The sequence below is a fragment of the Abrus precatorius genome, unplaced genomic scaffold (assembly GCF_003935025.1).
Source record: "Abrus precatorius isolate BTA unplaced genomic scaffold, Abrus_2018 Scaffold5, whole genome shotgun sequence".
Taxonomy (NCBI): domain Eukaryota; kingdom Viridiplantae; phylum Streptophyta; class Magnoliopsida; order Fabales; family Fabaceae; genus Abrus; species Abrus precatorius.
Genome location: NW_020874395.1, coordinates 21211908 through 21228322, shown reverse-complemented (window position 1 = coordinate 21228322; position 16415 = coordinate 21211908). Strand labels below are relative to the sequence as shown.

Genomic DNA, 16415 nt, shown 5'->3' with positions numbered 1-16415 from the left:
TTAAAAATTTGATATAGATACAACATATATAAAAGGTTAGAATTTTTTACATCAATCATAACAACTAATGTAAAAAATGTCACTTTTTACATCAGTTATAAATAATTGCTATAAAAAGTGTTCTTTTCATTAATGTTTGTCAATGATGTCAATATTTCTCCAACAATTTAAGAAATAATTTTTTAATAGTGTCAATATTTCTTAATGTTATCAATGACATTAACAAAGTTAATGTTTATCAATAACATAAATGTTCATCGTTAATAGTTGTCATCAATGTTCATTAATATTTATTGGAGATTTATGTAATGCCCTGAATTTTGTAATATTGATTATTGATATATATATATATATATATGTGTGTGTGTGTGTGTGTGTGTGTGTGTGTATGTGTAAATGTGAATGAATATTGAAATTTGCACTTGCGTGCTTGATGATTGATTGAACGATGATATGTATGAATAGGAATATATATATATATATATATATATATATATGTATGTATGTATATGTACGTGTGTATGTTGCTGAATTTGGAAAATAGGCTGAGTGTCTGGTGCAAGGTGCTCTCACTGTAGTGAGAGGGCCCTAGGAGGAAGGCGTCCAATTGTCGCCTTGTCACTACAGCGACAAGGTGACAATTTGGGGTGCATTTTTGGGTGCAGTCTCGCTATAGCGAGATTCTGCAGAAATCAAGGTGCAATTTCGTCTTGGATTTTTCCTATAGCGACAGGGGGAGTTGCTGTAGCGAGAGTATCGCGACCAGAAATTTTTTAAAGGGGTTAGGTTTCGAGAAAGGTTATTTTTCACCTTTCCTTCAAAATGTCATAGATTCTCTCGACCCAAAACCCTATCCCATCGATTAAATTACCTCCAAAACGCCAGTGTAACATGCTGTGAATGGTTCAGCGATACATTAGGATATGGAAGATGAGGACAATAGAAATACCTTAGGGAAGAGGGAGTGGTGGTGACACCGACTGTGGGAGCGTGTGCACCACAGGCCACAGTCTTTCTTCCTGACTAGACCTCTGACCACTACCTTTGTTGAGCAACCCGTGACTGCCCACGTGGTATTGTGAGACGAAGGTAACCAGCGACCATCTATAGTAAAAATTTGTGATCACAGTGGCACAAAGAGCTTGGCTGGCGTGCAGTAAATGCATGGGATTATTGTTTGATAATTATGTGTGTATAAACTCTTTGGTGCCGTGAGTGCATCGGAGTTGAATTAGAAATAAATTGAGTGGTAATGTTGCCTGTGATTATATTGTGCAAAGTGTAGTAGAGATAATGTAAATTATGTACAAGGTGAGACTCTAAGCTTGTTCGTATGTTTGGTAGTGTAGAGTACTCACCCTTACATACATTTTTTAGATAATCAATACGATCAGCATTGGACTCAGTGAAGGGTTGGATGGAGTTGCTATAAGGCTTATGATAAGTCTGTATTTAGGCCTTCTTTTACAACCCATATATTCATATTTGACCTTTATTTTATTTTGGTTTTACACTAATTTATATATTAATTGTGCAATTTGGTATAAAGAGGCCGCAAGTGGATTTTGGGCCTAAATTGATAGAAGATTAGAGCTTTGTAGCAGCCAGCATGCCCAGACCCTTCTAACAAGCACGGGGGTGCTTTGAGCCCATGCACGGTCGTGCTCATCTGTGGGAAGCCCAATTGTGAAGAGTTTGTAGGGTTTTCAAATCCTATAAAAGGGAAGATCTCAAACACCGTTTGAGACCAGTTTTTGACATCTTGGCTTTGGCTCTAGAATACATCTGATCTCGTCTCTCTTGCACGGGATCCTTGGCACATGCTTCGCGAGACTTGCAGCTTCGAGTGATCGTACTTGAAGATCGAGAACTCATCTCATTCTAGTTTGCTTTTGATTATGGCTTTGTTTATGATTATTTTAGTTATTTTCTTTAGCATGAGTAACAAAGTCAATAGCTCTATTGTTCACGAATTTATGGAATTTTGATGTTTGAATCTAAATTTGATTTCCATTTTGTGATTAGATTTTATCCTATTGCGCTCCTTTCTTAATCTTAATTAATTATATCGTCACGCGACCGTATCTCAGTTAATTAATAGATCTATAGGGTAAAATGAGACAAAGAATTAGGTGGACCAAACCAATCTTTCTCTTCTAATCATTATTAAATTAACAAGTTCATAGGTTCATTAAGCTTTCTTAAATTGATGTCTTGCATGACCATTGGGGATGTTAATTTAGAGAAAAGAATATTAATATTGCATGACCATTGGGTATAATAGTATTCGTATGAATGATTGGTAATCACAAGGAAATTGAATTTAGAGTTAAATAGGAAAATAACATAAAGGATTGAATAAGAAAACCCATATGCCCTAGGTTCCTCTCTGATAAGTTTAACCAAGGCGTGCAATGTATTCCTTGCTTTTAGTTTTATAATTGATTTTATAAATTCTTGTTTTTAATTAATCTCGTATCTTTGAAGCTTAAACAATTAAATTAGGAAATTCTTAGTAATTGAAAATCAATCCTTGTGGAACGATATTTCGGGAACCTAATTTAAGAACCCTTTATTACTTCTCGATGAGTACACTTGCGGTACCTAATGTGGAGGCCAACAATTTTGAATTGAAACCAGCACTCATAACCATGGTCCAGAACTCGATACAATTTGGAGGAATGTCTAACGAAGACCCTAATCTTCATCTGACAAAATTCCTCCAATTGACGCACACCATAAAGTACAATAGGGTCTCCAACGATGCTATTCGACTCTGACTTTTCCCCTTCTCAGTATCTGAAAGGGTGAATGCATGGTTTTCCTCACTCCTAGCCAATTCCATCAGAACTTGGCAGGATCTCACTCAACAATTCTTGGGAAAGTACTTTCCTCCATCAAGGTCTTCTAAGCTTATGACGGAGATATGTTGCTTCCAACAGCATGAAGCTGAATCTTTATTTAAGGCATGGGAGGGATTTGGAGAGCTTTTGAGGAGATGTCCTCATCATGATTTTTTGACGTGGAGACAGGTACAAATTTTTTACAGTGGCCTATCAATCACTATCAGGGCTATGATTGATGCCGCAGCAGGAGGGTCCCTCATAAGAAAAGATCCAGATGATGCATACAAGCTAATAGATGAGATGGAATCTTCTACCTTCCAGTGGCACACCACTGACTCTTACAACATCAAGAGGAAAGAGACCGCCACAGTCCACCAAGTAGAGAGCAGCAGTCCACTAATGAACCAAATGGCAGCCCTTGCAAAGTAACTAGAATCTTTAATGAAGGCTCGAGACCAAACTGTAAGAGCTCCCGCAAGCCCAGAATTTAAGCAAGAGGAGGCAAACTTCATGGGCAATCACAGTTCAGGGTGGAGGAGTAATCCTCCTAACTCTTGGAGGAATGGCTTTGGAAGTCAAAATTCAAGTGTTTATCGCCCTCCTTATATGCAAAGTCAAGGAGCAAGACCTGAAGGAAAAGAAGCTCCTAGATCTCAATCCAACTTTCAAGAACAGATGATGCAATATGTGTATTACTCTGATAAGAGGATGACAGAGCTTGAATCCAAGTTGGACCAACATATTGAGAGAACTGATAAGAGGTTCACAGAGGTTAAATCTGAAATACAAGCCAATTCTTCTAAGATGAGTGCACAGTTGGAGCAAATTATGAACCTTCTGAGTCAAAGAGTGATGGGAACACTGCCATCTCAGCCAATGCCATCACTCTTAGAAGTGGGAAGAAACTACAAGAATCGCAGAACAAAGGCACATGCACGCCCATGCTTATAGAGAAGCACGCCCATGCTTATAGAGAAGCACGCCCATGCTGATTCTACATGCACGCCTCGTGCTTACTGATGAGCACGCCCCTGCTGAAACTGAAGCACGACCGTGCTTATACAAGCACGCCCATGACAGTGATCAAAGCACGGCTATGCATAACTATGAGCAAGACCGTGCTTCAAGCGAGGAGCTTGAAAAAGAAAAGAAGGAAGAGTCTCTTGTTCAACCAAGGCCCTATGAGCCTAAGATACCTTTCACACAGCGATTGCAAGGTCACCTTCCTTATGATGAAGAGTTCCACAAGTTCTTAGACTTATTGGGCAAAGTGCACATCAATATATGCTAAATTTTTAAAGGAGATTTTGACCAATAAAAGAAAGTTGAAAGCACATGAAACTGTGAAGCTCACCTAGGAGTGCTTAGCTATAGTCCTTAAAAAGCTTCCACCTAAGCTTAAGGACCCAGGGAGTTTTACTATTCCTTGCACAATTGGAAAAACTCATATTGATAAGGCTTTATGTGATTTAGGAGCAAGTATTAATCTTATGCCTTATTCAGTTTTCAGGAAGCTTGGAATGCATAAACCTAAGCTGACCTCCATGTCACTTCAGCTATCAAATAGGTCGATCACATACCCCAAAGGCATAATGGAGAACGTACTTGTAAAATTTGGGGAGTTTATATTTCCTGCTGACTTTGTGGTACTTGACATGGAGGAAGATGATGATGTCCCCATCATACTAGGGAGACCATTCTTGGCCACTGCTAGGGCCATCATAGACGTATAAGAAGGGAAGCTTACACTGAGGCTAGATGATGAGGAAGTTGTATTTCAAGTTTTCAATTCTTTCAAGTACCCTTCTAGCCAAGAGTCCTATCACTTTGTGAGCACTATGGATGTTGCTTCTCCTCCTCCAATTCATGTGAAGCATGGAACCACAAGAAGAAGGCCAAGGAAGAAGCAATATAAGAAGAAGAAAAGATAAAAGCTTAAAACATCCATTAATAAGCCTCCTGATTTAGAGCTTAAATTTTCTTCTCTTTATTCTAATCTCCATCTTATGAAATTTTTTTCTGATGTAATAGGTGTTGGGGAGGCAAAGCTGCTGGGGAGACAATTGCATATCAAGGGAGTCACCTCTAAGACTCATACCCTTTTCCCACCATGATTTAACAGGAACGTCAAGCTCGTGACGTTAAACAAGCGCTCCTAGGAGGCAATCTGTGTCTTTTATTTTATTTAAATTTTATTTCCTTTTGTTTATTTTAATTTTTTCTATTTATATTTTATTTTTCAAATAAAGAATAAGCATATTGAAAGATTGCAAGAACGGAGTTGATTGTTCCCACACTTTTGAGCTCTGATTTGGAAGCACGCCCGTGCTCATCACATACACGGTCGTGCATTGAGTCGCAGTTGCGAGAGAAAGCTTTATATCATAAGCATGGGCATGCTCAAGATTTCAGCATGGTTGTGCTCCCTCACCCGAAGTCGTCGCGCCAAGAATTATCAGGGAACCTCTTTCCTTTTTATTCAATTGCTCTCTTTCCATACTTTTAAGTTAATTGCTTTCAAACATTGAGGACAATGTTTCACTTTAAGTATAGGGGAGTAGTTCTTAATTATATGATTGTTATTTGTATGTTACTGAGTAAAGTGCCTATACTATTTTTTATGATAATTTAAAACTTTTTCCCTCATGGAACCCAATTTTTTCTAGATAGAAGAGCATGTTGAGTGATTATTATTGGCATTATACTTTCATTTGGAAACTAATAATTAGCTAGGTTCCTTACTTTTATGCTCTACATTAAACTTTAACCCACAGATGTAAGTTTTGAGCCTTAAAGGGGATTTCTATCTTAATTTAATTAATTATACCCCTTTCCTCATTGTTTTGTGTGATCATCTCCTTAAGATTTGTGCTCTAGAACTTGACTTGGAACCAACTTAAGACTTCTCTTTTTAATTGCATGTTTTTAATATGATTGAGGCATAATAAGATTTTTATTCTTGGCCTTCAGCATGTTTGAGATACAACTAGTTGCCCACTTTGAGCTTTATTGATTTTCTTGGTCCCTTGCATTAAATTTATAAAAATATTTTGATGACCTTGAGTTTATGAATGGAGCAATTGAGTTGTTGAATTGTTTGATAAATTATCCTCTATATCTCTCATATGCAAAAAGAAAGAAAGAAAGTATAAAAAAAAGAGAGAGAGAGAGGGAGAAAAAAGGGGTTATATATGACTGAAAGGAGAGAAGAGTAAAGATATTGTTCACATACAAAAATATAAAAATTACTCTAAGAGCTTCATTTGTAAACTTAGGGGATGTTTATAATTTTTATAATTTATTACCCCTTTGTATATTCCTTTTTTGTCAATTATCTCACCTCAATTATTATAACCCCTTGGCCACATTATAACCTGAAAAAGACCTCATGATTTTTACTTGCATTTAATTTATTTAGTGGAAAGTTGGTTTATAGTTAAGCCTATGGTAGTACACTCTTCTTTAGGAGAATTAAGCGATATCTTATTTTGTCCCTTAGTGAGAGAGAAAAGTAGAGTACCCCAATTTGATGTTTAAGTGAAAAGTATAGAAATATAAGATTCTAATTGGAAATCCTTTTGATTGCTTATGCTCAGTGATATTACTCTTTTTGCTTTCTTTATCTCCTCATCTCGGGTTCCTTGTGTGGTATTATGTTTTAAGTTATTATGTTACTCTTAACCAGCACTTTGCTTGAGGACAAGTAAACAGATAAGTATAGGGGAGTTGATAAGTTTGTATTTAGGCCTTCTTTTACAGCCCATATATTCATATTTGATCTTTATTTTATTTTGGTTTTACACTAATTTATATATTAATTGTGCAGTTTGGTATCAAAAGGCCGCAAGTGGATTTTGGGCCCAAATTGATAGAAGATTAGAGCTTTGCAGCAGCCAGCATGCCTAGACCCTTCCAACAAGCACGGGGGTGCTTCGAGTCCATGCTTAAGGCCTTGCACGGCCGTGCTCATCTGTGAGAAGCCCAATTATGAAGAGTTTGTAGGGTTTTCAAATCCTATAAAAGGGAAGATCTCAAACACCATTTAAGACCAGTTTTTGACATCTTGGCTTTGGCTCTAGAATACATCTGATCTCGTCTCTCTTGTACGGGATCTTTGGCACATGCTTGGCAAGACTTGAAGTTTCAAGTGATCATACTTGAAGATCGGGAACTCATCTCATTCTAGTTTGCTTTTGATTATGGCTTTGTTTATGATTGTTTTAGTTATTTTCTTTAGCATGAGTAACTAAGTCAAGAGCTAGGGCTATGGGAACTATTATTCATGAATTTATGGAATTTTGATGTTTGAATCTAAATTTGATTTCTGTTTTGTGATTAGATTTTATCCTATTGCGCTCATTTCTTAATCCTAATTAATTATATCGTCAAGCGACCGTACCTTTGTTAATTAATAGATCTATAGGGTAAAACAAGACAAAGGATTAGGTGGACCAAACCAATCTTTCTCTTCTAATCGTTATTAAATTAACAAGTTCATAGGTTCCTTAAGCTTTCTTAAATTGATGTCTTGCATGACCATTGGGGATGTTAATTTAGAGAAAAGAATATTAATATTGCATGACCATTGGGTATTAATAGTATTCGTATGAATGATTGGTAATCACAAGGAAATTGAATTTAAAGTTAAATAGAAAAATAACATAAAGGATGGAATGAGAAAACCCATATGCCCTAGGTTCCTCTCCGATAAGTTTAACCAAGGCGTGCAGTGTATTCCTTGCTTTTAGTTTTATAATTGATTTTATAAATTCTTGTTTTTAATTAATCTCGTATCTTTGAAGCTTGAACAATTAAATTATGAAATTCTTAGTAACTGGAAATTAATCCTTGTGGGACGATATTTCAGGAACTTAATTTAAGAACCCTTTATTACTTCTTGATGGGTACACTTGCCCTCCGAACAGCTTAGAATGTTAATTTGAAATTATTGTATTTAAAATGGTCTTGTAGTAGTTATTTGATATAAACTTGTAACTCTTTCCCCATTTTGAAATGTTTAATGAAACTTTTATTATTCCGAATTTGCGAAAGTATTATTTATTTGAAATTAAATTTAAGGTGTTACAATTTTGGTATTAGAGCAGTTCATCCAAACCGAGCTACGGTAACGGGCTAAAGTGTCCAAGTTAAGTATTGATTGTTTTGTTTGCCTGAATTATAAATGTGTTATTGATCTGATGTGCTAGAATGTGTCTGCTGAATTATTGTAGCAATAGATTGAACTTGGTTGGTAGGGGTAGAGGTAGAGGAGCTAGAGGCTCCAATGACCTCATGGAACGTATGGCTCAAATTCTAGAGGCCATGGTGCACAACCAAGGCGAAGAGCTGACTGAGTACTGAGGATTGTCTGCCTTCACTAGGCACGATCCTCCAAAAGTTTGAGGGAGGATTCAACCCCGTGGGAGCTCAAAGGTTGTTGGCAGATGTTGAGAAGGTTTTCAATGCAATGGGGTATGATCGCAAGTGTCGCGCTCAGACAAATTAATAAAAATCAAATTGCATAAAAATTATGTAGTAAGAGGTGCAATCCGAGTCGTCTCCCAATGATGATAACGTTATATGATTATAAAATTAGAGGGGGTTTGATTTATAGAATAATACTAATTAGAATCAAATGTTAACAAGAATTAAAAACTCTAATCCAAGAATTTAGAAGAACTACGACCACTCTATCACCGGATTCCAAGGAGATGCATCAACCAACAAATTAGTGATTAATATTAAATTCGAATGAAACCTCAATTCAAATTAAGCATTCACATGAGAACCCTCATGCATTCAATTAACACACAATTCGCTCAAAGTTCAGAAATCTCTAGAACCTAATCGATTTGTGTTAATTTAATTCACTAATGCCATTAATCTTAGATCTCAAACCTGAAAATCTAATTCACACTCCTTTAAGAATTAATTACATACATCAACCGAATAATATGTAATCAAACAACTACACAATTATCAATCCAAACGAAGAACTTCAATTTGAAATCATAATTAGCAAGAGGAGAAAGAAGGAAGAGATGAAACCGAATTTGTTGTTGAATAAATTGTGAAACTGATCCTCAAGAGTGTCTCAGCCCTTTTTCAATCCTTGGACTAGATGAAAGTCTAAGCCTCCATTAATGGAGGAAAACGAAAGGTAAAAACGGAAGAGAAAAAGAAGAAGAAAACAAAAACCCTAAAACATAAAACCTAATCTCCTAACGTCTCAACCCCACCTTTTACAGCTTGCTGCCCTAAATTTAAATATAGGCTCTTAAGGGTCAAAACATAAAAACTAATTAATATTTATTCAGTTACATTAATCCTCTACTCAATAGCTGTCTCTGGAATCCTTATTTGTTCAAGTTTGAATTTTGGAGGGAAAGTTATGCTTGTAATTGTTGCCTAGCATCCATGTTAAATCCGTGAAGAAATTGCGTGTTGTTTTTGGCTATGAAGATCTATTCTATTCAATTTCTGATATGAAGAGAAATTGTATCCCTGGATGTTAGCTTCAAAACGCAATTAGAATGGGCTTAAACGGACATCTGTACTGAGATATGGCCCAAATACTGCACCAAGGTCAGAAACTGCGAGTGCAGCGTTCTGACTTTTTCCAGGCCCAGTTTCAGCTTCTTATCATCAGAATTGGGTTCTGACCTCTCATAAGAATTGTGCGCCTTTCTCTTAGCTTTCCTACAAATCAAGAATCACAATGAAATAAGTTCTACAACTCAAGATATGGTCCAGAAACCAAAATAGTATCAGAATTTGCCAAATACTGGAAAAATTAAATAAAGCCCAAATAAATTCAAACATCATAAAATGATCCAATTCAAACCAATTAGGCACAAAAGAGGATTAATGAGCTAGGAATGAAAGGAAATAAGGTTATAAAAATCCAATTGATCAGGGTGTCGTGAAGAACACATGGTAAGATACGCCATCTACTTGCTGTGTGGGAAAGTGGAAGACTAGTAGAGGTTTGCCAGTCAAACATTGCCACAAGAGTGTGGCTACATTCAGTAGGAGACCTTCAAGGCAATTTTCCTAGCAAATTACTTTTCCTAGAATCTGAGGAAGCAGAAAGCCCGTGAATTCCTCAAGCTGAAGGAAGGAAGCATGACAATGGGAGAATATGTAGCAAAGAGTCAAGAGCTGATGAAGTACTGGCCTCACTACCAACATGGGGATGGTGAGGAGGACTTGTGTGCACAGTTTGAGCACGGGCTAAGGCCGGACATTCGAGCTGCAATTAGTGTGTTCCAGCTGATAGACCTGTCCACTCTGGTGAGTAAGAGTAGAATCTTTGAAGCTAACTCAAAGGGGAAAACAGTGCACACTAGGGGAGCCGGGCCAGTGAGACAGGATAGAAGATCTCCTAGATTCTCTAAAGGGCCGTATTTGGGTTCTAGTCATTCATATTCCAGAGGGACTTCATCTCAGGAGAGGAGCAATGGTACTGGTTCTGGCTCTGGTTCAGGAACGGGCTCTTTCAGAGGACCACTCAAATGCTTCAGGTGTGGAGGACCACACATGGTGAAGGACTGGCCACAGCCACAGACTACTTGTAATAATTGTGGGAAGTCGGGGCACACTGCCAATGTGTGTTGGGTTGCTAAGAGGAGTGGCAGTTCAAGTACAACTCAGAGACCAGAATCGAGAGGGAGCACAGGGCCGAGTATGGGGCCAAAGCCGAGCATTATGGGTAGAGTTTTTGCCATAAGTGGAGCAGAGGCTTCGTAGTTAAAGGAGCTGATCCGAGGTAAATGTATAATTAAGGGCAGATTGTTAGATGTGCTGTTTGACTCAGGTGCCACTCACTTTTTTATATCTGTAGATTGTGTGAAGAGCTTGAACTTGTATGAGACTGAATTGCCGTGTAATGTTGTGGTAACTACCCCTACGGGTAAACCAGTTATGACGTCACGGGTGTGTTTGGGGTGTTCGATGATGGTGCACAATAGGGAATTTAAGGCGGATCTGATTTGTTTGCCACTTAATTGGATGTAATTATGGGAATGGATTGGCTTGCTGCCAACCATGTGCTACTAGACTGTAGCGAGAAGACTTTGATCTTCGATACGGCACTGACAGAGGTTCCGCGGCTTATGAGCCAAGGTGTGTGGGAGAACACGGTAAACGCCAAGGCCTTTATGGTTATGTTTTCAATGGAGGCCGAAAGCATGGTGGAGTCAGAGTATATTTCAGTGGTGAGGGACTTCTTAGAAATTTTCCTTGAAGATGTTTCCAAGTTATCGCCTAAGAAAGAAAAAGAGTTTGCTATTGACCTCAATCCCAGGGCAAGCCCGATTTCTATGGCACCTTATAGGATGTCAGCGGTGGAGTTGGCAGAGGTCAAGAAGCAAATAGAGAATCTATTACAGAAACAGTTTGTAAGACTAAGAGTGTCGCTGTGGGGAGCACCAGTGCTCTTGGTGAAGAAGAAGGATGGAAGTATGAGGATGTATGTGGATTACCGGCAGCTGAACAAGGTGACAGTTAAGAATAAGTATCTGCTTCCGATGATTGACAATTTGATGGACAAGTTGAGAGGAGCTGCAGTGTTTTCTAAGATTGACCTGAAGTCAGGGTACCATTAAATCAGATTAAAGGATGCAAATGTACCTAAGATGGCGTTTAGGACGCGGTATGGTCACTATGAGTACTTGGTGATGCCGTTTGGAGTGACCAATGCGCCTATGGTGTTCATGGATTACATAAACAGAATCTTCCATGAGTTTTTGGATAAGTTTGTAGTGGTATTCATTGACGACATCCTTATTTATTTGAAGACTCAGGAAGAGCACGTCAAGCACTTGAGAATTGTTTTGCAAATTTTGAGAGGGTGCACCGACTGTGGGAGCGGGTGCACCACGGGCCACACTCTCTCTTCCTGACTAGACCTCTGACCACTACCTTTGTTGAGCGACCCGTGACTGCCCACGTGGTATCCGTGAGGCGGGGGTAACTAGCGACCATCTATAGTAAAAATGTGTGATCACAGTGCCACAGTGAGCGTGGCTAGCGTGCAGTGAATGCACGGGATTATTGTTTGATAATTATGTGTGTGTAAACTCTTTGGTGCCGTGAGTGCATCGGAGTTGAATTAGAAATAAATTGAGTGGTAATGTTGCCTGTGATTATATTGTGCAAAGTGTATTAGAGATAATGTAAATTATGTGCAAGGTGAGACTCTAGGCTTGTTCGTGTGTTTGGTAGTGTAAAGTACTCACCCTTACATTCATTTTTCAAGTAATCAAGATGATCAGCATTGGACTCAGTGAAGGGTTGGATAGAACTGCTATAGGGCTTAGAATGTTAATTTAAAATTGTTGTATTTAAAATGGTCCTGTAGCAGTTATTTGATATAAACTTGTAACTCTTTTCCTATTTTGAAATGTTTAATAAAACTTTTATTATTTTGAATTTGCAAAAATATTATTTATTTAAAATTAAATTGAAGATGTTACAATTTAATCATTATTAAGTTAGTAAATGAAAAGCATACAATGTTTGCTAATAATGTGTATCAACAAATGAGTTAATAAAAAAGAAGACGAATGAAATAAAATAAAATCATTTATGAATCTAGTAAGAGTTTGTGTTTGTCAATGACCTACAACGCTAACTTAAAAATGTAAGAGTTCATATTCATGTTCTCCAATTTTTTCTATTTCACTAGTGCATACTTATAAAATGTTACGTTTTAAATCAATTTTATATTATTTGCAAAAAAAAATCAATCTAGAAATTTGCAATCTATATCAGTTCTAGAAACAAACTGATATAAAAAGTTTTATTTAAAACTTTTTATATTGTTGATCTAAAAGTAAACGATATAAAAAGTACCTTTATATTAGTTATTTAGCATCTGATTTAAGAAGTTTTACAATTTTTTGCCTTTATAATTTTAACCTTTAAAACAACATAATTTTTAACATAAAATTTTAATTTTTATAAATTATGTCTATTTTATATAATTTTTAAATATCTAATTAACTAAATGCCTAGGTTTAGACAAATTTTTTTCCCTAAAATTTCATTGTTTTTCTCATATTTCTATTTCTTTTATATTTTTATGCTTCATCATAGCAAACAAGTATGTTACGATAGTGTTTAGGTGTTGATTTTATATTTTTATGCTTCTTTATAGCAAACAAGTATGTTACGATAGTGTATAGGTGTTGATTTTATATTAATTAAAATTTAATTAATATAATATTTATTATTACAAAATTAATCTATTCAGAAAAACACATTTTATACTAGTTTAAATTTAAACTGATTTTAAAATATTTTTTATATTAGTTATTTTAGAACTAATTTTAAAATTTTATTATTATTTTAAAAAATATCACTACACTTTTTCTTACATCGGTTAATTATAATTAACATAAAAAGTCCTTTTTATACTAGCTACTAAAATTTTTAAAAATGTTACCTACGGATTTTTTATAGAGATATTTACCAAGAAGGTTTTATAGCAAATTTTGCAAGGAATCAGTTTTTATGTAAATTTTTCATTTTTTTTACAAAAACTTTGGAGGTAAAAACTAACATTCTAGTAGTGGTAACCTTTGGGTTTCAACGAATCATAGTTAGGCATTTTAATTTTGTAAGTCATCTTGTATAATGAAATGAAATGTGTAATATTATAAAAAGGGTATTGTTAATATTCAAATATAAAAACTTGCATGATTTTATAATTATTATATATTGATGATGATTCTAATTATTATTATTATTTAAATAATATTTATTTTAATAAAATTAATTGTTCCACAGTTAATTAACTGGAACAAAATTGTGAACATTTCAATTTTGTTTAAAAATTTTGATATTTAACTTTTGAAAAATATAAATTTAATTATTAAGATAAAATTTTATTAAAAAAAAGAAAATTTCAAAAATAATTTATAAAATAAAAATAAAATATTACAAATAATTAAACCCTTAAATTAATGTTACTTTATATATAAAAGTTGGAAAAATTCAGATTTTTAACTTTTTATGAAAAATTTTAACAAAAAAAAAAAGGAGTGAGAAACCACAGAAAAAAGAAACTGAGAAATTCAGATTTACTAACTTTTTTTAAACATTAAACCACGTAATATTAGGTGTTACATAAAAAACATATAAAATAATAGTAAATATTATTATGAAGATTAAGTATAAAAAATTTAGACTTTTTAAATATATAATTTAATAGTAAATATTTAGTTATATTTAAAATAATATATTATCTGTTAAAATATAGAGTAATAAAATATTAATTAATAATTAAATTATATAAATTTTTGAATACTTTATCTATTTTATGAAAAGGTGCTCGCTATATTAATATAAAGAACGCAAACCTAGTCAACTTAATATACGTTAAAAGGTAAACAATACTGACAACTAAACTTGTATATTTCAGTATTCAACAATTACAAGCCACACTCTCATGAATAACAATGGAGAAAAAGATAAAATAAAAATAAAAATAAATCTGCTCCATAAGTAATATCTCCCTCCAACACCGTATCAATAAGTGAAACAATACACTAAATTTTTCTGATTATAAATGTCCAATAATTGACAAAGCTAAAATAATTATAACGCCCTGAGACACATCCATCAACTTGGTTGCTGAATTTTGCTCTGACTCCATCGAACCAGGGGAACCTAAAATACAACATACGCATATCAATTAGTTCAACTACAATTCCCATGATGATGTAGTAAGAAGGTAACTTAATGAAAAATGCAAAATATGACCTCTACGTTGATCATTTAAAATTATAAGTATTATCATTTTTCTTTTTGAAAAAAAAATTAATAGTTTTCTGGTATTGACAAATATTGACTAGTATTATAATAACTACACTTTCTATTATAAATTTTAACTTAGTCTGACACATTTTTTAGTACAACCTTTTTATTTTAAATTTCTTAAACAATGCCTTGAGACAATGGTTAGCAAGAGGAAATAGTATTAGAAGGAAAGCATACTTGCGAGGCAGGACAATGGATTGACATGTTGGCCACATCGAGCAGGCAAATTCTGAGCCTCATTGATATTGATTCCAGCTTGTTCAGCTTGCCTTGTGCCTTTGTTGCTTACCAAGCTACACAGGCATTTTGCATCTGATTCAATCACTGATTTAAGTGGCTCACAGCAACTATTAGGGGGCTCTTCAGTGCCATTAAGGTACTTTAGGCAAGGTGAAAGCTTGCTTAGGCAAGTGCTATCTTGGGCACTTCCACTTGGGATCCATGTTAGTAGCACAAGAAACGCAATGCAACAAAGTGCCCTCAACATGGTTTCCATTTTCGTTTCTAATGGTTATAGCTTATGCCCTTGTTGCCATTGTGCATAGCATTTATATGTGGCATAGATAGGGTAGATCATGACTCAGTTAATAAGAGAAGGAGCAAAAAGTGATTTGAAAATTATTGTTAATTAAGAGTTGGTGATCTAACTTGTAGCCAAACTAGTTGACCCTTTGTCTTGGTTTATTTTTTAGAAGCTCAATTTGGTGGCGTGGGTAGAGTTAATTGGAAGATGCTACGGGTAACGGTGATAGTTAGACAGGTGAAGCTACTTATGGATTCAAACAGAGAAGCATGTAGGTCGGCGCTTCCTCTTAGCACCAAAGCAAATCGTTATCGTAAAAGATTTTAAGGGTAAAATATTTAACTAAGTATTTTTTTAATAAACTTTATACAAAAATATTAATATTAAATTTTAGTTTTGATTTTAAGTATTTTTTAAAAAAAGAAACACTCATTACATAAAAATTATAATATTTATTTTTAATAAAAAATATTATTATTATTATTATTATTATTATTATTGTTATTATTATTATATGTTTAAATAACCGTAAAAGCTTATGTCATTAAAATTGATATTTTGTTATATTGAAACTAATATCATAAATTTAATAAAAAATTATTAAAACAAATTTAAAATAATATTTTTAATAAATTATATTTAAAATATTAAAATATTAAAATATAAAATATTAAAATCATACCTATTTTTTAAACTATTTGTAAATTGTTTCAATTAAAAAAAAAACATCTTTACATATCTCATTTAGCAATTAAAGGTTCCACATTGAAATTAGAAACATGTCAAAGGGTATATAAATAAAAGCGCTTTAAGTGCAAATCACTTAAGGTATTTTAAACAAATTAGTCACTAAAGCTTATATCACAATCATTATCCCTTAATATTGGATTGCATATATTTTCAAATTTTTAATATGGTATCAGTGCTTAAATCCAAAAAAAGAAAAGAAAAGAAATAAAGGGCCAAAAAAAATAAAAAAATAAAAAGAAAGGTCAAACAAAATAAAAATTATTAAACTTATAGCATTAAAAAAATAAAGGAAAAAGGATTAAGCCCATTTTTAAAAACACAAATATGGTATCATAGTCTAAATCTAAAATAGACATGTGGCACACACAAAAATTCAAGAAAGGAAGAACAAACCCAAAAAGTACAAAAAATAAAATTAGAGGTAGAGATCCAAAACTTGAAATTATAGATCTTAAAAAATGATTAAAATACAA

The 16415-nt window shown here is 34.3% G+C and overlaps 2 protein-coding genes and 1 non-coding gene across 3 annotated transcripts; 1 reads left to right on the top strand and 2 right to left on the bottom strand.

Annotated features, from left to right (window-relative positions):
- Positions 1 to 2909: 2909 nt before the first annotated feature.
- LOC113868204 lies at positions 2910 to 3016 on the bottom strand. Its single transcript, XR_003505230.1, has one exon. It is a non-coding gene; the product is annotated as a small nucleolar RNA R71 (small nucleolar RNA).
- Positions 3017 to 9977: 6961 nt separating this feature from the next.
- On the top strand, positions 9978 to 10595 carry LOC113866906. Its single transcript, XM_027501705.1, has one exon. The coding sequence runs from the start codon at positions 9978 to 9980 to the stop codon at positions 10593 to 10595; it is 618 nt and encodes a 205-aa protein (XP_027357506.1).
- A 3817-nt stretch (positions 10596 to 14412) lies between these two features.
- On the bottom strand, positions 14413 to 15165 carry LOC113866905 (lipid transfer-like protein VAS). Its single transcript, XM_027501703.1, has 2 exons — positions 14847 to 15165; positions 14413 to 14519 (listed from the first exon to the last, which is right to left on the bottom strand). The coding sequence occupies exons 1-2, from the start codon at positions 15163 to 15165 to the stop codon at positions 14413 to 14415; spliced, it is 426 nt and encodes a 141-aa protein (XP_027357504.1).
- Between the last annotated feature and the right edge of the window lie 1250 nt (positions 15166 to 16415).

Bases quoted from the DNA above. Each gene is read 5' to 3' on its own strand.
- LOC113866906 (XM_027501705.1), top strand. From the start codon at position 9,978: ATGGGAGAATATGTAGCAAAGAGTCAAGAGCTGATGAAGTACTGGCCT.
- LOC113866905 (XM_027501703.1), bottom strand. From the start codon at position 15,165: ATGGAAACCATGTTGAGGGCACTTTGTTGCATTGCGTTTCTTGTGCTA. The intron at 14,520-14,846 runs GTATGCTTTCCT...GTTGTATTTTAG, and splicing joins TCCATTGTCCTGCCTCGCAA to GTTCCCCTGGTTCGATGGAG.